This window comes from Sycon ciliatum, chromosome 2 (genome assembly GCF_964019385.1).
Source record: "Sycon ciliatum chromosome 2, ocSycCili1.1, whole genome shotgun sequence".
Taxonomy (NCBI): Eukaryota; Metazoa; Porifera; class Calcarea; order Leucosolenida; family Sycettidae; genus Sycon; species Sycon ciliatum.
The window spans coordinates 19,263,706-19,283,475 of NC_088644.1; the positions used below are offsets into that span (position 1 = coordinate 19,263,706).

Consider the following 19,770-nt stretch of genomic DNA (forward strand, 5'->3'; position numbering starts at 1 on the left):
GAGAGAGGGAAGTGGAGAATATTCGCATTATTTTACTCGTATGATGGAGGGAGGGAAAGAGGGAGAAGGTTGTAGGGAGAGAGAGAGAGAGATAGAGATAGAGAGAGAGAGAGAGAGAGAGAGGGGCAGATAGAGAGATAGAGAGAGAGAGAGAGAGAGAGAGAGAGAGAGAGAGAGAGAGAGAGAGAGAGAGAGAGAGAGAGAGAGAGAGAGAGAGAGAGAGAGAGAGAGGGGGGGAGATAGACTCATACTATTGCTATGTACTTTGTATTGAAGACTACTATTAATCGTACCGGCGTCTTTCCAAGAAGAGACAGATCCCTTCCTATTGTTAGCTGTACTGCTGCCATGTACTGCTTTGCCGGCACTCAGCACAGCTGTTGGTGAACTTGACCTGTAAGAACCATAAAAGATACAATTGCAGCCATCTGTCAAAGTAAGTAACGCATGCATCTGTCAAAGTAAGTAACGCATGCATCTGTCAAAGTAAGTAACGCATGCATCTGTCAAAGTAAGTAACGCATGCATCTGTCAAAGTAAGTAACGCATGCATCTGTCAAAGTAACTAACGCATGCATCTGTCAAAGTAACTAACGCATGCATTTGTCAAAGTAACTAACGCATGCATCTGTCAAAGTAAGTAACGCATGCATCTGTCAAAGTAACTAACGCATGCATTTGTCAAAGTAAGTAACGCATGCATCTGTCAAAGTAAGTAACGCATGCATCTGTCAAAGTAACTAACGCATGCATTTGTCAAAGTAATTAACGCATGCATCTGTCAAAGTAACTAACGCATGCATGTCAATTGAGATACCAGTACTTTGGTATGAACTAGTCCAGAACCATGGGCAGATAAATCCAAAACCATAGGCCACTCCAGAATCAAAGGCAGACCCGTCCAGGACCATCGGCAGACCAGTCCAGGACCATCGGCAGACCAGTCCAGGACCATAGGCAGACCAAGACCGGCACCACTGGTACTGCAGGTATGGCCGTATCAGTTTCACCCATTACAGTGCTCACTCCAGCAATGCCCACAAACATTCATAGCTGTTGTCTATACCCCGTGTGTGTGTGTGTGTGTGTGTGTGTGTGTGCGCGTGTGTGTGTGTGTGTGTCCCATATGGTGCAGTAGTATGTGCAGCAATTTCCAGTTGAGAGGTTGCGGGTTTGATTCCCGACGATAATGGTCAAACATGTCTTTCTTCTCTTTCTCAGACTCCTCCTGACTTTTCTTTCATTCTCCTGGGTGGTTACCAACAGCCAGTGCATGTGTGGTGTGAGGTGTGTGTGGGGGAAAAAAGAACAAAAGACCAAAAAGTAGGGATTCCGACTGGCCAGAAAAAGCCACTTCATAGCTGTGTGGTGTAGACCAGGCTGAATAGTGGCGGTCAATTCTTCAGCCTTGCAAGCTGCTGAATGGTGAAATCCCAGCACAAGTTGCTATGGCTTCTGCTGTAGCATCGCTATCATCACCTCCGGCGATGGGCGTCCAATGGTGTGTGTGGTGTGTGTGTGTGTAATCAATGGTGCTAGCGAAGCTTCTATCAGATTCACTCTGACCTGGCCACCCACACTAGAAAACGTATACCTTGACTGGGGGGGGGGGGGGGGGCAGGGGTAGCACGGATATTCTGATGCCGTCAATCCTTTTTTTGCACCTTGTCCTCACCAACTTACTGCGGTGCGTTGTGGTCATATTCCAAGTCCACCCAGAGTTTGGGGATTTCCGGGGGTGCCGGCTGTTGGGCGGTTCAATAGCCGATTGAGTCCTCTCTCCAAGATTCCTTTCGAATCTCTCTCCCCTCCCCCGGGGAGACCCACATGACAGTTTTGGCAGTGAGCAAGTACAAGTGTGTGTGTGTGTGTGTGTGTGTGTGTGTGTGTGTATGTGTGTACCTTGCTGGAATCTTGGCCTGATTACCACCATCTTCCAAAGATGACAAGCTGAAAGTATCCTCGTCTTCAATACCAAGTTCCTGCACACATGGAGAGAAGTACATTAAAAATGAATACAAGTGAGGCAAGTGAAGCAAGTGAGGCTATTCTTCAGCATGTGTTCGTGTACTAAGTAAAAGACTAGGTGGGCAGAACGTGCTTCAAAGTAAAGGCATAGTTATTCATCAGTCGAGGGTGTTGAAAAAGGAAAAAAGTCTGAAGAAAAGCTTGAGTGTCACCACCAGGCTCAAATCAGGAACCTTGGCCATAGGCCAGCGATGATCTACCACTGCGTTGTTCTGCAGCCATCATCCCAGCAGAGACCGTTAAACATTCTCTTCAGACTTCGAAACTCACTAACTAAAGTGTTTGTTGCTTTCGATTTTGCTTCACAGAGGTTAGTCCCGGTCCAGTAGTGTACAATAACCTTATGAGAGGCAAGTAGTTCAAAGTTGGTCAATTGAGTAAATTATCGTGTCCGCTCCCGAAGGGAACTCAACGACAGCTGTTAACACCCGGTAAACCCAGTGGCAGATGCAGCGCCTAACACTGGGGGCGAGGGGATACCGCCTAACACTGGGGGTGAGGGGATAAGTCTCACAACCATTGGCACAAGTGCCGAAAACCCCATTAGCCGCATCCATGTACCCCTTGTGCCTGGCCACAAGTTCCCTCCCAGTTGACAATGCACTACTATGTTGTTAGTTTGACAGCATGAAACAAGGCGGAGGACACCGTGTTCGGAAACAGTGACCTTACTACAGCCATCCACGGTTGGTAGAGCCTCGGTCCGTTGGGACCATCTGAACCATATGGGCGTTGAACCCGGTTCTGACCCTCATTATGCTAGGGGAGGTTTTAGACTTCTCCAACGGACCGGGGCTCTACCAACCGTGGATGGTTGTAGTAAGGTCACTGTTTCCGAACACAGTGTCCTCCACCTTGTTTCATGCTGTCAAACTAACAACATGTGTGAAATATCAAGGTTTATCTAATACTAGTATTGAACTAGTATAATGTATTGGGTTATAATACCATGTACCAATGTACTACTAGAACTGTGTACTACTAGTACTACTTTCAAGCTTTATGTCATAAAGCTTGAAAGTGCTACGTCACAGCCAGCCTGTAGTCACGACAACGCTGACTTTCGGATCCACTTGGGTCCAGTTTTTGTATGGATTCATGCACATTTGGGTGGTTTTCCTTCACAGCATATTGACACATCTACTTGGTCCGGCTCATCGCAATTGTCGCTTATCTCCCACGCACTTTTTGACACGTAAAACCCAGTCCAATCACGATATCTAACTTACTTTTGCTTGGGAGGTTGTGATGGCAAGATCAAATGAAGCACCAAAGAAAAATGGTCGCGACTAGCGCTTTGAATCGCGATGTGTTCGACTTTTTGGGAAGTGGAAATCTGGCCATTCACTGTCTGTGTTGCCGAAAGCCAAGCGCAGCGATCCGAAGACCGTGACAGGCACGCGTGCACGGCAGAGTAGTATGAGCGTCATGCTGAAGAAGAAAGGTGTTTTCGATGGATGCGAGCATGGCAGGGACGTTTTGGTTGTTCCTTTTGTTCCTTCGTGGACCTGGCAGCAGCATTACAAGAGCATGACAGCTGTCTGGAGAGGCCTGTATGCCTCATTCGAAGGCTCTGTTGAAACACACTGTGCATGTGGTGACACACAGGCCACACTGCCCACGGTTCCCTGAGCACCGAAGTGACAGACACAACTGTTCCTTTCCCATTGCTGCCATACGACAGGCTGACAAAGCAAGAGATGCTCTACCAATCTACGCCAGCAGCTAGACACCATCAATTTAGTGTCAGCTCATGTAATGGCGGCAGCTCGAGTGATGGAGAGTTGAATAAACTCTGGACCTGTAAGAGTGTGAGTGCAAGAACGCGCTCCTTCGCTGATTTATTTCGTGCATTTTGCTTACCTTGCTTCCCTTCTATGACTCGCTTCACTTGATTCCATGGCTGAATTTTTTTTCTTGTGGCGGAGAGTATTCATGTATCATGCTTCCTCACTATGCCTATTGAAAATTTCACAGAGCGCCAACAAAACTCCTGTTCTTAGTGGCGATAGATAAGCGACAATTGCGATGAGCCGGACCAAGTACCGGTAATGACTGGATTGGGCCCTCCCGGTCAAGAACCTACTCAAAATCACACATATGCCGGTGCGACATGAGAGATCCACATGCTATACTTCGCCATTTCTTTTTCTTTTTCCCTTCCGGTTTAGTTATTACATGTATTTATATTATTTGGTGCAATATTAGCACCTCTTTTTCGTACCAAATTATCATTTTTTTGCTACTTCACCCTGCAAGCCCCCCCCCCCCCCTTCGATGCCAGGTTGCAACGCTAACGCCAAGACCTCCGGTAGGTCGAGTTGCTCCCTGTACATCGGCACGTCGTCCCTGCATCCCCTGGGTCTTGTTTTGTGTTTGTCTCCATATGTCTCTTGGTAGGGCTGTGTTGTTAGTAAAAAAAATGGGCAGAGTGGATCCAAAACTCGGTTAGATTCGGACTTATGACGGTCTATGACGTCATCACTTTCAAGCCCCATTGCCGGTAAAATCTCACAGGTCCGCGCTGTCATGATCTGGTCCCAGTGGCAAAACAAGTATCAAATACACGTGAGACAGTGTATGGCTAGCCTCCATTGGGTTGTTCCCTTCATTAGTCTAATCATATGTGGAGTAGGGTGTATGATATCAAGTAGTGCATGTACGTGATGTAATTCTGGATTTCATTATCTGAAAATACCACATTCAGCAGACCCCCACTTCCCCCCCAAAAAAACAGCCAGCAGTAGTACTTGCATGTGCACCGTGCACATCACACGAGAGTTGGAAGCAGGTCCAAGACCATAAGATCCATGTCAGAACAAGAGAGTGCTGCTGGATGCATGTCAGAACAAGAGAGTGCTGCTGGATTCATGTCAGAACAAGAGAGTGCTGCTGGATTCATGTCAGAACAAGAGAGTGCTGCTGGATTCATGTCAGAACAAGAGAGTGCTGCTGGATTCGTGTCAGAACAAGAGAGTGCTGCTGTATTACTTACACTTGTAGGTAGCCTAGCAGCCTGTGCAGTTCTTGTCCCTACTGGTGCCTTTCTCAGGTCTAGACCACCAGCTGGAGGTCTTGTCGGTGTCATATTCATTGACGAGCTCAGTGATGCTGCCAGCTACAGAACAGGACATGTAGTATGTAGTATGTGGTTTGTAGTATGTAGTCATGTGACAAAGCAAAGCACGCACATTACACCAGGATTGATTTACAGTTGGTCCTAGTGATGTGGCACCTCTTCACGGGTAAAATCACTTGTTCACTGGTCAAAGCACATGTTGAAGCAAAGCTTTATCTGGCCTTATTATACACTGTTTATCTGAAACACTTGCCGTGTGCTACCAATACGGACTATTCTTTCATGACAGCTTACCCATAAAGCATAACATGGCCAGCAATCAAGGACATCTGAGAGTTGTAATTTTTGTACTCCTCCGAGGTGTGATTTTTGGCGTGCTGGGCTAAGCACAAGGAAGCCATCTGCAAAAAACTGCAGAAAATGGTTGTTGTTTGATCCTTTGGTGTAATCTTTGTTTCTAGTCGAAGCTAGTTGCTGTTTGGAGCAGAAACGCTGAAATTGACTATTTTCTGCATGTACTCATACATGTACTCATGTACTCAGGCATGCAGTCTCACTCGTATTTTAGCTATTTTTCTGGAATGGATGCTGCTCTGCGCCCCTTGGTGAACATTTCCTGCGCTCGTGGAGCAGCTGAAAAGGACCACTGGTATGTCTGGTTCCTGGTTTGAAAGTGGAGAGTCGACTTTTGTGCCTTGAAAAAGGAGTAGAGAGCGATAAAGGTACGTCTGTGGCTGATTTTTGAGTGCTCCTCGTACATTTTTGATCGTGATAGAAATTCTCAGACCAAAGTCAGACCAAAGTCAGCGCGATGATGGTCGTACAGTTTTCTTGTGAATTTTTTAGTTGTTTCATCTCGTATCTATGTCAGTATTGTGATGGTGAAGTGGAGAGGGTGATTTTCTTCCTCTAGGCTTCGTTCGGCCGACTTTGCTTCGTCCTCGTTGAAAAGTGATCCTGAAAAAAAGGTCGATTCGCAAAATTATGTTGATTTTCAATGTACGAGATGACATGCGATTGCTGGCTATGAGTGCAAGCAGCCACGATGATACACAGTTGAATGGCACAAACAGCGTCAAAACACAGTAGCCACTTTGCACCGAGTTCGTCTACTTCTACTGGTAGACTTGGTGCAGCCATGATGAGCACGCCCTGGATCTCAGAATGGCATGTGGGTTTAAACACTAATAAGGAACCAATGTTGACAAAGAGGGATCCACAGGTAAGATACAAACCCTGCACCCCTTTGTTTTGGGAACAGTACCCCCCCCCCCCCTCCCCCCAACTAGACTACCTGGATCACCCACAGCCCCTTCTTCACTACACAATCATACTTGTTTAACTTGCTCAGGGTGCAAACGCCGTTCTCCCTTCACATGATCTGGCATGATAAGACAGCACACAGCACTTACCTCACGCACTCTCCCAGTGCCTTGAATAGGGGCATCATCACTATCCACTTCACCCACCGCTAATGTCTCTGTGTGTAGGCGAGCTGGTATATGCTGTGGCGAAGATTCGGCCAATTCATCACTGCCACTCAAGTCGCTCAAGGAGTCATCCATGTCTTTCCCAACATGTCCACCTGTATGCACCACTGAGGCTGCTGTTGCTGGTGGTTGTAAAGCTGAAGCTGCTGGTTGGCCGACTGCCTCATTAAGTTCACTGTAGATTAAAAACAGTAGACAATAGAGCATGGCATTTCTACACCAGTCTCAAACGCATTCTACACCAGTCTCAATCGCATTCTACAGGAATAGACCAGATGTACATGTATGCAACTAGACTTACCTCGTCATACTATCTAGTATCTATAGTGCTACTAAGTCACCTGATGAATGAATTTGGCAGGAAAAGACAAACTCTAAAACCTGCCTTTTCCTCTCAGGTGTAGTGCTATTAAAAGTAAGCCGTGTTGAACAGTGAATTAGTGAGCACAAGCTATAGAAAAGACAGTGTTACAAGGTACAGAACAGTCATCCTATGTTTTAGCTGGGCTAGCTGGGTATGCATAGTTACTTTTCTACTCCTCATCAACACTGACAACAGAGCACAATGATGTAATTCAAGTTCTTCACAAAAACAGGTGTGTGGTGGTCTTATACTCCCGTGGCTATTGGCTATTATGCTGCACTGATCAACAATTTACCTGATGCTTTCCTCCCAAGAACTGTCATCCTCATCATCTTCTGGAGACGCTTGCTTTCTTGCTTGTGCCAATGAACTGACACCCCTCTGCTTCTTGTCAACATCACCACCGGCAGCGTTGGCAGGAATTGTCGGAGTTGCTGCCTGCGCGGATCTAGGTAAGCGTGGATCAGGCGCAGCAATGCCTGATTGAGGCTGCGACCTATCAGTAGTAGTAGGGGCAGCAGGACTGGCACGTTCAATTGCAGGGGGTTTGTTAGCATAGCCTGGTTTACCCGGCTTACTGCTGGACCCTGGTTTTGATGGAGGCTTGGCAACGGCATACACTGGACTTTCTGCTGGTACAGCTGGGCGCTGTACAGCTGACTGACTTGACTGAATTGGCTTGGTATTAACACGACGTGCAGCGGCTCCTGTTCTGTCAGCTTTCCTACCTCCTTGCTCTTCTTCGTCATCTTCATCATCCGACAGTGGCGATGAAGAATCACTAGGCTGATACGGATCTCCAGCATGTACAACGGGACGCCTGAACAACAAAATAATACACACCCTTATTAGTAATTCTCCACCAGAATCCCGACAAACAAGCATGGACACACTCTGTACGCAAATGTACATTTTTCGCAGCTCAAGTATCCAGGAGAGAGGTGAGTGGCATTCTTTCAACTCAGCAAAGGCGAGGTAAAGTCAAGGATGGGTCATAATGTTTCTGACAATCAGGGTGGGAGGTGAAATGGATCCTTCATTTCAATGAGCTCATGATGGCGAGGACACTGTTGACGTCTTGGCCTGCACGTTTACCCTTCCAGGTATTCAAGTCCAGACCTGCACGTTTACCCTTCCAGGTATCCAAGTCCAGACCTGCACGTTTACCCTTCCAGGTATCCAAGTCCAGACCTGCACGTTTACCCTTCCAGGTATCCAAGTCCAGACCTGCACGTTTACCCTTCCAGGTATCCAAGTCCAGGTATCCAAGTGCAGGTATCCAAGTGCAGGTATCCAAGTGCAGGTATCCAAGTGCAGGTATCCAAGTGCAGGTATCCAAGTGCAGGTATCCAAGTGCAGGTATGGGAGTGCAGGTATCCAAGTGCACGTATCCAAGTGCATGTATGGGAGTGCAGGTATGGGAGTGCAGGTATGGGAGTGCAGGTATGGGAGTGCAGATGGAAGGAAGAACAAAGTACATGATATACTGTGATATACTAGCCCAAAAACCATTTAGGGTTGTCGAGAGCATTTAGGGTTGTTGAGAGCATTTAGGGTTGTTGAGAGCATTTAGGGTTGTTGAGAGCATTTAGGGTTGTCGAGAGCATTTAGGGTTGTCGAGAGCATTTAGGGTTGTTGAGAGCATTTAGGGTTGTTGAGAGCATTTAGGGTTGTTGAGAGCATTTAGGGTTGTTGAGAGCATTTAGGGTTGTTGAGAGCATTTAGGGTTGTTGAGAGCATTTAGGGTTGTTGAGAGCATTTAGGGCTGTTGAGAGCATTTAGGGCTGTTGAGAGCATTTAGGGTTGTTGAGAGCATTTAGGGTTGTTGAGAGCATTTAGGGTTGTTGAGAGCATTTAGGGTTGTTGAGAGCATTTAGGGTTGTTGAGAGCATTTAGGGTTGTTGAGAGCATTTAGGGTTGTTGAGGCAGAATAAAGTGATCCGAAAAAGAAGTCAATGTTATTTTGTCAGACTGTATCTTGTCCAGATGGTGTGCTGGGATATGTGCCGGCCATACAACTTGCAACTGTGGCAACACTCGGGATCATGCCAATGCTTGAACCCCTGCCAACTGTCCCCGATACTGGGGCATACGTGACCACTGCCAAGTGTCTCGACACTGGGGGATGCTTGAATCCCTGCCAAGACACAAGGGGATGCTTGAATACAATACCTGTCTGTTAGTGCACTAACCACCAGCTCACACCGCTTAGCACTACCATACACGTATAGGCAGTCGCACAAGCAAGGTCTGGTGACATAGACATGTCATACATGTATACGTACTGTTGGCCAAGTCTTTTGTTGCTCGGTTCCAGTGGAGTGCTTGAAGATATTGGTCTACCTGCCGATACATTAGGTGTTGTGGCCTTGGATGATTTCCCAATTGTAGATGTATCTTGCTTCTTGCTAGAGCCTCCAGGTGTAGACGACTGAGTTTTCAATGGTGTCATGGGTGGCCGTGACTTATCCGAGTCTAAAGCCACATGTCAGAACAATAGTGGAAAATACAGGGGAAGAAACACGATTGCAGAGCAGCAAAGTAAACTGCAAGCAAAGTAAACTGCAAGCAAAGTAAACTGCAAGCAAAGTAAACTGCAAGCAAAGTAACCTAACATCATACATGTACAAGGCGCTCAGTTACCGTGTTGTATAAATAATTAATGTTGTATAAATAATTAATGTTGTATAAATAATTAATGTTGCATAAATAATTAATGTTGTATAAATAATTAATTGTCCCCACACAGATGGGATGTTAAGGTCCGTATTCCTATAGAGGCTCAGAATGCTATCATAGACCATGCTGTTTCCTTACGCAGATGGTCAGTGGAAAGTGTCATGGATATATCCAAAGGCAAAGGTAAGGAAGTGCACACAGATAGCGAGGAGTGATGCATGCCTTATCAGAACAGTCCACAAAAAAATGGAACAGATTCAATTTTTACTTTTTGTCTTGGTATTTTGATTTAAAAGCTTTGTAGCGGTAAGACTGCGGAGTGTTTTGCTCTGAAGCAAATGTTCACGACCATGGCCCTGCTTGGACTAGAAGCAGCATGCCAGATAGGTGAGTTTTGAGGTGCTGTATTAATGGGAATACTCCTTTAAGAAAATATGGTTTTCTAAAGCAACTTTTCTAACAGACACAGCATCATACAAATCACTATTTCACTACCCATCAACTAGCCATCAACTACCCATCAACTACCCATCAACTACCCATCAACTAGCCAAAGCTGGAGATAATACAGTAATACCTGGGTTAAGCGACCTCTGCTACTGGCAACCACCTGATTTCCATGCACCGGCAGTTCTGCATAGAAACTGCACCGGAAACAGTGATCACTTCAGTTGCGTGGCCAGCGGTGGACTTTTAGTGTATCAAGTGCGAGATCTGACCTGCTTACAGCGACCACAAGTGCTGTCCTGGCTGGTAGGCTTACTGCAACAGGGCTGAAGTAATGCCAGAAGCGAGTGCGGTCAGAAGCGAGTGCATGCAGTCAACGGAAGTGACAGTGCTTGGTGCGCTGCATGCACTTAAGTGCGGTGTGAGGCTCATGCGTGCTTTGTTTGCATGAAGAAAGAGTTCTATGCCCAACACCAGTCTATAATTATGAGAACATGAACGTATGTGCATGAACGTATGTGCATGAACGTATGTGCATGATCCGGTATGCTGTGCGAATATATGGAACTTTGGTCTGAAAACTTGAAAGGCCGCTCTTGCTCGCACTGTGGGGTGGTTACTTAAGCCAGATCTTACTGCAGTACGAAAAGGAGAAATATCATTCTTTGAAAGAAAAGAAGATTATGGTTTTGTCCACCACTACATCCCTTGCAACTTGACTACAAACCTGCCCCATCTCTTGCAGGTAAAGCAGCTCATTGTTTGCCTGCATTCGGCTGCGGACACCATTTACTAACAACAACTAATGGGTGCACACACACAAAGCTTATCAATTATCTGTCCTGGTGGTAATGGAGAAATAGCACCTCGTACATCAAAAGAAGTATTTCGAAGTAGAATATCTCAAAACCTGGGCAGAACCTCTACTAACAGTTCTGCTTTGGAGAAGTCACTGGTTTGGGGGTTTGGCAAACTCGAAGGCAACGTGATCAGCACAAAAAAACATACATGTAGTTCAGTTCTGTGGCTTGTGACCTCGGAGAAAATGTCAATTTGGCTCTAGGTATAGTGTACCGCCGCTAGAGGCTTTTGCTCATCACATCATCGTGCACATGCATAGTATGGAGTGCCAACCGAGTGCTTGGCATGAAGATATTTCAAATGTGTAATGACTAAATCGCACAGCCGTTTGCACGTCCGATGCAATCTACTCTTGACCACTTCTTCGAAGATATTTCATTTCTTCCCGGTGCATGCACAGGCACAGTACCAGAAAGTCTACCCTAGTCTACCCTAGTCTAGTCTACCCTAGCCTAGTCTACCCTAGTCTAGCCTAGCCTAGCCTAGGTACAACTACTGGATGTAGCATACCGGTAATTTTTAACGCTTGGTTTGACTCCATACATGATGACATAGACTATCGTGTACACTTCCATTGTTGGAGAAGTTTGCTTGTATAGCCGGGCTTAGCTGGGCTTGTATAGCAGCCGGGCTTAGCCGGGCTTGTATAGCCGGGCTTAGCTGGGCTTGTATAGCCGGGCTTAGCCGGGCTTAGCTAGTAGTTCTACAACACTGGTCCGTGATAGTACTGGAAAGATGGGATTTGTGTCTTGCTGTATAAAAAAAGTTAAGTTTGCACGTCCCGCGTTACAACTGGCTATACAGTTGTGTTGAGAAACACAACCAGCAGCTTAGGAAGTTTTGCTTGTGCCAGGCCAGTGATACCACGGTGGCAGATGCAGCGTCTAATGGCGAGGGTTAGTCATGCTGTATGAGTAACGATTTTTAAAAGGTAAAACATTAATAACAAAAACACACAGCCTGAGAATCATGGATCGACTCACCATTTGCTCTTGGAGCTGTGAGGGCTGCGACTGCTTTCACCTTCAGTGCAGGCATCTTCTTTTGTGTGTGAATACCCTCACCTGATAAAGTACAGTATGCACATGTGATCAATAGTGCGGCATACATCCTAGTGTGTAAACTGTACAGACTTCAGTTTGCTTGACAAAGAATGGTAAAGTCAACATGGCATACCCTGTCTTGTCCATGTCACTGAATAACCAATGGAGGAAGGATACCAAAACCAGCAAATAGGGGAATGCATTTAAAACATGGATCAATGGGTCAAAAAGTATGATGCGGTCTCTGGACTGCAAAAAAAAATGAAAGGATCAGTATTTAAGCTTTGAGCCATCAGCAGAATTGATAAGACACACACACCCACACACACACACACACACACGCGACTTTACAAGCCTAAACACACTAACACACTTAAACACACTTATATATCCACATCCACACGGTGGTCTATCCCTGCACATACATGCACATACCTTGCTTCCTTTTATCAGGTGAAATTGGAGGTGTGTTTGGCACTGTTGAAAGCAGCGCTGCAGCCATGCACAACACAACCACGCACAACACAACACGGCCACACACAACATGACCACCCATAACACAACCGTCAACACAACACAGCCACAGAACAACACAACCAGACAACACAACACAACCACGCACAGCACAACTCAACACAACCACCAAACACAACACAACCCGACAACACAACACAACACAACACGACCACGCACAACAACAAAGAAAAATCTGTCTACCTTGAAGATAGAACCAGCTCAGAGGGAAGGGCGGCTTTGAGCATGCTTTGGCCTGAGTATATACGAAAAGTATCCGGATAGGTGAGAGAATCGGATAACCGAACACAGATACTTTATATGCATATGGCACATGAAATGGTGTGAATTCGGGCATACATGTATACGTGTCCCATGCAGTACTGTTAGTGTGTATGTGTTGCAAAAACAAGCATCAAAAATGACAAGTGCAGGCAACTGAGCACTGTGAGCATGCAGCCAGCATTTCAGGGAGTCATACAGCCGTTGGCTCAGGTTTCCATTTGTATAAATCCGGCCTTGTTCTGGCTTCCGCATCCTACGTGGAAACCGGATATGATTAAACGTTTTGTACATAATTGAACCCGTCTGTACTCAAAACCATGCATTGGTGTGCGGATTACGAGCTCCGCTTGTGTTGTGTGTGTCATGTATGCTGTAAATCGGTTACCAGTGGTTTTATTCTGGATGGCGAGGGATCCAGATAAAAGAGAACCGGATAAGCAAGGTCTGACTGCAACATGAAGTAATTAACTGCTCGAGGCATGTGGTGGCTATGAGACTTCTCCTCTCGCCCTACTGGTAGGAAGCATTTGCTGCTATGTAACCCATAATTAGACTGAAGGCCTTGATTGGCCAGAGTATTAGCTAGGGTTGAGTAGATCTGATGCAAAAGCAGATTCGCAAATCAAAGTGAGCCTTTGTAAAAGGAAATCATTCTTAGAACAACTTAGGATAGTTTTGTATACTTTGTTTGGGTGGGTTCTGCTCTTTCCATGCTGAGTAACCTTGATTGGTGATGTCTTCTAGCTGCTGACGTACTCTATAGCAACCACACACAGACATAAACAGACATGTAAACGTACATATGCACACACACAAACACAAACACACATGCACACAAACACACACACACACACACACTCTCTCTCTCTCTCTCACTCTCACACACGCACATACACGCACACACACACACAAACACAATGCAATGGGAGAACATTGTGATTTCAGAGGTAGGCTGCAGTAGTATTTGATTATAAACGGACCAAATCCCAAGACAGTATTCCCAGTCATTCTTTTATTTGGTCATGTTCTCAAACTATTCAGCCATATCCATCCACAAACCCCAGCATAGACACAGTATTGTACGTGTAGCTACACTAAGATGTATCTCATGTACTCCATCAGCGGATGCCTATGTACATACCATAGCACAATAGAGAAAAATACACCGATGCATAGCAAGCTTAAGCCACCCAGAGTCAATTCGATGTTTTAAGTCACCAACAGACAATCTTTTCTTACGTGGCCCAGAACTATTTCCGTCCCGTGAGTATATAAAGAGGGCAGAATCATCGCTCTATTGCCAAGCCACTCGACAAACGCCTAGGTGGAACCAGGTGGTGTGTACCCAAGTCACCTGGTCACCATGCCGGCAGGGTTATATTTACAGCCTGTTTGGGCACGTTGCTGACGCTCGAGTTGAACCGTTGAACCTTTCAGTTGAACCTTCGTGTGAAAGTTGTAGCCTGTAGGCACAGTGACCAGGTGACTAGGGTATGCATGAGCACATGACCGCTTAATCAACCATGTTCGATTAGAAATAAGGGCCAAACGCAGCACTGCAGCCTTCTCGGACCAAAGCCAGTCGACTCATCGTCCGAAAGACCACAACATACGGGCCAATCGCGTCCATCTGTGCTTTGATAAGAATGAAAGGGCGCTTTTAGTGACATTTTTCATACAAATCCCCATCTAGTAGGGCACAGTCACCCAGTTTCGGCGCAAGTGGCGAGTTCGATTGGGAGTAAAGGAGGGAGGGAGCGTTTCAGCTTCCTCGGACCAAGCACCCCGAAGACTACAATTGGTGGAAATTTGACTTTAGGCTTAGCTTCACCATAGAGCAAAGTTGTGTGCATGGCAGATTGAAAACATTAAACACAACCTTAGAAGAAAAGAGTACCCTCCTTTCCAACAGCATACCGGCAATCACCTCTCCTTGCACCATGTATCATGTATCATGATCACTACTTACTTTTGGCGCATTGTTTCAAGACCAGGTTGTCTCTGAAATTGCATGAGAAAAGAAGATGGCAACCAGAGTATGTTTGTTAGGCACAGTAAGGACACGATCACAAGCCTATCCACACAATATACAAAGTACAACAGTATATCATGCAGGTACAATTCCAGCTACGTCACAAGTGTCCTGGTCTTGGTACATTTCTCAATTGGGTTCAACCGGGTCACAGGCTCTATCACAGGCTCTGCTCTGGTCTAGCCGACCTGGTAGTGGGGCAGACCGTACAACTTTGTAGGTTGAAACACATTGGGCAGGTTGAAACACATTGGGCAGGTTGAAACACATTGGGCAGATTGAAACACATTGGGCAGGTTGAAACACATTGGGCAGATTGAAACACATTGGGCAGGTTGAAACACATTGGGCAGGTTGAAACACATTGGGCAGGTTGAAACACATTGGGCAGATTGAAACACATTGGGCAGATTGAAACACATTGGGCAGATTGAAACACATTGGGCAGATTGAAACACATTGGGCAGGTTGAAACACATTGGGCAGATTGAAACACATTGGGCAGGTTGAAACACATTGGGCAGGTTGAAACACATTGGGCAGATTGAAACACATTGGGCAGGTTGAAACACATGGGGCAGATTGAAACACATGGGGCAGGTTGAAACACATGGGGCAGGTTGAAACACATTGGGCAGATTGAAACACATTGGGCAGGTTGAAACACATTGGGCAGATTGAAACACATGGGGCAGGTTGAAACACATTGGGCAGATTGAAACACATTGGGCAGGTTGAAACACATGGGGCAGATTGAAACACATGGGGCAGGTTGAAACACATGGGGCAGGTTGAAACACATGAGGCAGGTTGAAACACATGAGGCAGGTTGAAACACATGGGGCAGGTTGAAACAAATTGGGCAGATTGAAACACATGGGGCAGGTTGAAACACATGAGGCAGGTTGAAACACATTGGACAGGTTGAAACACATGGGGCAGATTGAGACACGCGGAGCAGGTTGAAACACATTGGGCAGATTGAAACACGCGGGGCAGGTCACGGGGCAGGTTGAAATAAAAACGAGTAGGAAGTGGTACACAAGGACATGTACATGTAGATGACTGTAATATAGCTCAACTGAATACTTACCACACTTTGCACTTGTCTTGATCTTTCTAAATTTTCCATCCTTCCGCCAAAGTCCTCCTCACTCAAGCATGCAAAGCCCTAATGACAAAACGGCACACCAACAAGATTCATAGTTGCTAGTTTGGTCCGGAAGCGAGAGTGATGTGTGGTGATTCGTCCATGGTCTGGTTATTCTTGGTCTTGGTCGTTGTGTTCTGTACGTATTGGTGTTATTGGTCATCACGATTCATCTGCACTTTTATTACTGCATGGTATTCGTTGTTCCTTGGTCTTTTTCTTCAGTTTTCTTTGATAGTCGTTTCAGTCATTGCTTTCCTCCTCCTGCGCGCTCTCCATTTGTTGTTGTGAAGAGAAGTCTACTACAAGTAACAGATGGTTGAGTTGTTATGTGGCGGGGGAGAAGGTAAGACTTATTCCGTTACAGAAAGACAATATGCTCAAGGATCTGTCAGATGCCCTGAGAGAAAATGGCATCACTGCTGTGGAGTCAACAGACATTGCTAAGGGAGGGGTAGAGGTCGGGGTTCACGATGCTAATTATGCTCAGATTGAACTACAAGAGGAATTTGACACAGAGCCATGCGTAATCCAGCATGCCTCTCATGGTTCTATAAGTAGAAACTGGCTAGTCAAATGAAGATCATTGACTCCACAGCAGTGATGCCATTTTCTCCGTAGCATACACAACTAGCAGGCATAGCATATGAGCCTGCATCACTGCCAATGGCATTGATCAAGTAAAGGCTGTGAACCACTTTACCAGTTGAGCTGAAACAGACTCAGTCACTCAGAAAATATATCTGTATTTTTTCAAGGGTCCATCTCACATAAGCCCCAATCACGATGTATCTTGACAATCACGGCGTATAAGCTGCTCTGCTCTCTTGGAGGCAAAGCGTGACAGGACTTTTATGTACTACAACACATGTTTGCAGCACCAACAAAGTTGCAGGAGGATTTACGACCCTCTCAGGGGAAAGCAAGGTGCGGCTTACAACCTGGAAATGCAGCAAGCCATGAACCAGGCTTCAGAATAGAAAGAAAAAACACATCAGCACTCTTCTACGTACAAGGGCCTGGAAGATATGCCAGGCACAGAAAGGTAAAGCAGACTGCTTGCAAGTACTTACGCTCTTCAGGCCAGCACGCTGCATCTCCACTCTTATGGTTTCCTGAACTTCAGCCCTGGTTTGCTCAATGACAGCTGGTGCATGGTTGTACCGCGCTATCAGGACAAGACAAGAATGCAATCACAAGATGTCAGTTTATTGTACATGGTGTAGTTAGGAAACTGACCTACCTGGCATAAAACAAGACATGTAGTTGGTAAGGAAATCAATTCAAATCATCTAGTACTGTACATTACAAAATATGTCTCTCCTTCCCAGTCTCTTACTGGAAGGCAGAATGCTGTCTGTTTACACGTTTCGCCTAAGGAACATTGCAACAAATACACTGTTGACCTCCATCCATGAACAAAGCAGCATCAACTTCTCTGACATCACCATCGGTACTCAAACGAGTCCAGGTTTTGTCAAAATTATTCTCTATTATAGGAAATCCACAGTGGTATATGCCTAGTTTTCAGCTCTAGCAATGCCGTCATGCAAGCAAGATGTGTCTCAGATTCCACTCAAAGAGAGCGAGGAAACACTGATGATGTAGACATGCATCCAAAGAATGCACACAATTTCCCCACTTCCAAAAGGAATTGCTGGAAGTCTAGACTGACTATTAATGAAATTTTCGGAAAGAGCTGGTTGCTGGTGTACTGAATGGAATGGCCATGGTTCAAAAGCGCTGAGACCAAACCCCAGTGCACACTAAATTCAGCCAACAGCATTCAAATTGCATGTGAGGATGGCTGGCCGCATGTTGTGGTGTGTCTCTTTCTGCTATTTCATAAGACCGCCCGATAACAACACTTGGTACTATGACCGCTGGCCACCCTGGCTTCACTGCAGATATTAGGAATCAATGAGTGCAAGTTGCTTACTGGTGATCGCTTGGTTACTGGGTAGATGGTACGTAGCAGACTGTTGCTGTGCTGGGGTGTCAAAGCTTTCAGATTTCCGCTTGCTGCAGAGAGCATAGTACAGAGGCAGCTAACCATAGTGGTACATACACCACACAGACAGTAGGAGCACACCCTTAGTCGGAAGAGGTCTATGCTATGCTGATTTTGTATGTTACAAGATTTGTGTGTACATTCGTACTGGTATACTGTAAATATACACATTTTCGGCAGCTATTTAATTTCGGCTATATTCGGCACCGACCCAAAACGCCTAGATTAAAATGCCGATGACATTTTTCACAGCATCTGTTGCACTATACCATGCCCTCTACCCCACGCCGAAAATAAATCGCCGCCGAAATGTCACAAATCGTGAAGTGCTGAAATTTTGCAGCGCAGAAATTTCGTATATTTACAGTAGCAGGGCCGTAGCACCGGGATAGGAGGTGATCCGGCCGAATAGGATACTTAACAGGAAACAATGGGCGCGGTTGATTACACACATTCCGGTCAATCCTAGAATTAGTTGTTGTGGATGCACCGTTTGATAACTGTAGAACGGGTAATTTTAGCGACCATTAATTTTAGCGTTTTCCCATTGTCAACCGGTTAGCGACGTTTATTTTAGCGATTTGCAGCGATTTTACTCACAGAACCAGTGCACTGCTAATGTCTCAACGGGTTAGCGACTTGAAACTTGAGTCGATCGCTAAATTTGCTAGGGTTTTTACGTCGCTAAAATTACCCGTTCGACAGTACACAAAATCCGCTGTCATAATCGACGGAATTGGATTCCCTGTCAATTCTGAATTCTGAAAAGAGGGCGGAATTACTAATTCTAACCCCAGAATTGATGCAGTCGACGTAAACGCCATGCTAGGTCCACATGTGCGCAAGGGTGCACGGGATCCTATGTGATCCCCTTTTACGATTTTTACATGTAGTCATTCGTTTACATGGCCGCAATCCGTTTATTCTGCTCATTCACGAATTATAAAACCTAGGCCCAAATGTGTAATCAAAAGTGCCCAATGAAAGCTTGGCCCGTTTTGCATGAATCGGATGGTTCAGCTTTCAACAAAGAAAGTTGGCTCTGACCGAACCAGACAGACCGAGTGCTATGGCCCTGTACAGAAGTTAACATGTAATTATACTATTTGTCTGAGTAGGACAGATTTACACCGGGAAACAAATAATGGGCCACTGTTCCATTTGAAACTGGATGGGATTCTGCTGCTTCAAAATGGTTTTGCATAGGAGATAGATAATGAGTTTGATGTTTTCAAGAGCACGACACTACATACACCGGGGCAGGTAAACGCATACTACTACATGCACTGTTGTAGACGCATACTACTACTACTATTACATACACTGTGCCGCTAGATGAAGTCCTTCTCTCAGACCGCGTTGTCTCAGGATCTTCACGTGCTGACGCATTCGGAGCAGCAATAGCAGGTGCCTGGCGATGCGACACTCCTTCTGATCTTGTTCTGGAGACCACCTGGTGCTGTTGGTCTTGGCTGCTCCCAGCAACATAGTCATCATCCGAGTCACTGAGCTCTAAACACAGTCACACAGACACAGTGATTGTGCGCGGTGCATTGGCTAATTGACTCACGCAATTCCTCACTGTCATTCACTGTGAGTTCCACCCAGCAAACTAAACTGGAAAGGTAACAGCCCCACGCAATCTAATTTGAAGTTTAATGCAGCATATCTGCAACAGAACAACAGCACTACTTCCGGCTGAATAATCTATAGCAGACCCAGTAAAGCTTGAGCGATATTGCACCACCAAATAGTGAAAATATCCTATGTGCATTATCACTACACAAA

General features: G+C 45.7%; 1 protein-coding gene across 2 annotated transcripts in view; it reads right to left on the reverse strand.

Annotated features, from left to right (window-relative positions):
- Positions 1-19,770, reverse strand: part of LOC135809059 (cilium assembly protein DZIP1L-like) — a 35,978-nt gene that overhangs the window by 1,309 nt on the left and 14,899 nt on the right. The window contains exons 15-28 of one of the 2 annotated variants that reach the window (XM_065322318.1): positions 19,305-19,494; positions 17,911-17,993; positions 17,045-17,139; positions 15,915-15,992; positions 14,759-14,790; positions 13,473-13,546; positions 12,427-12,483; positions 11,932-12,012; positions 9,247-9,436; positions 7,257-7,781; positions 6,520-6,772; positions 5,024-5,146; positions 1,903-1,982; positions 294-394 (exon numbers count right to left, since the gene is read on the reverse strand). In XM_065322318.1, the coding sequence (XP_065178390.1) occupies positions 294-394; positions 1,903-1,982; positions 5,024-5,146; positions 6,520-6,772; positions 7,257-7,781; positions 9,247-9,436; positions 11,932-12,012; positions 12,427-12,483; positions 13,473-13,546; positions 14,759-14,790; positions 15,915-15,992; positions 17,045-17,139; positions 17,911-17,993; positions 19,305-19,494 (1,962 nt within the window). The remainder of the gene's footprint in view (positions 1-293; positions 395-1,902; positions 1,983-5,023; positions 5,147-6,519; positions 6,773-7,256; positions 7,782-9,246; positions 9,437-11,931; positions 12,013-12,426; positions 12,484-13,472; positions 13,547-14,758; positions 14,791-15,914; positions 15,993-17,044; positions 17,140-17,910; positions 17,994-19,304; positions 19,495-19,770) is intronic. The other variant, XM_065322319.1, reaches the window with a different exon arrangement.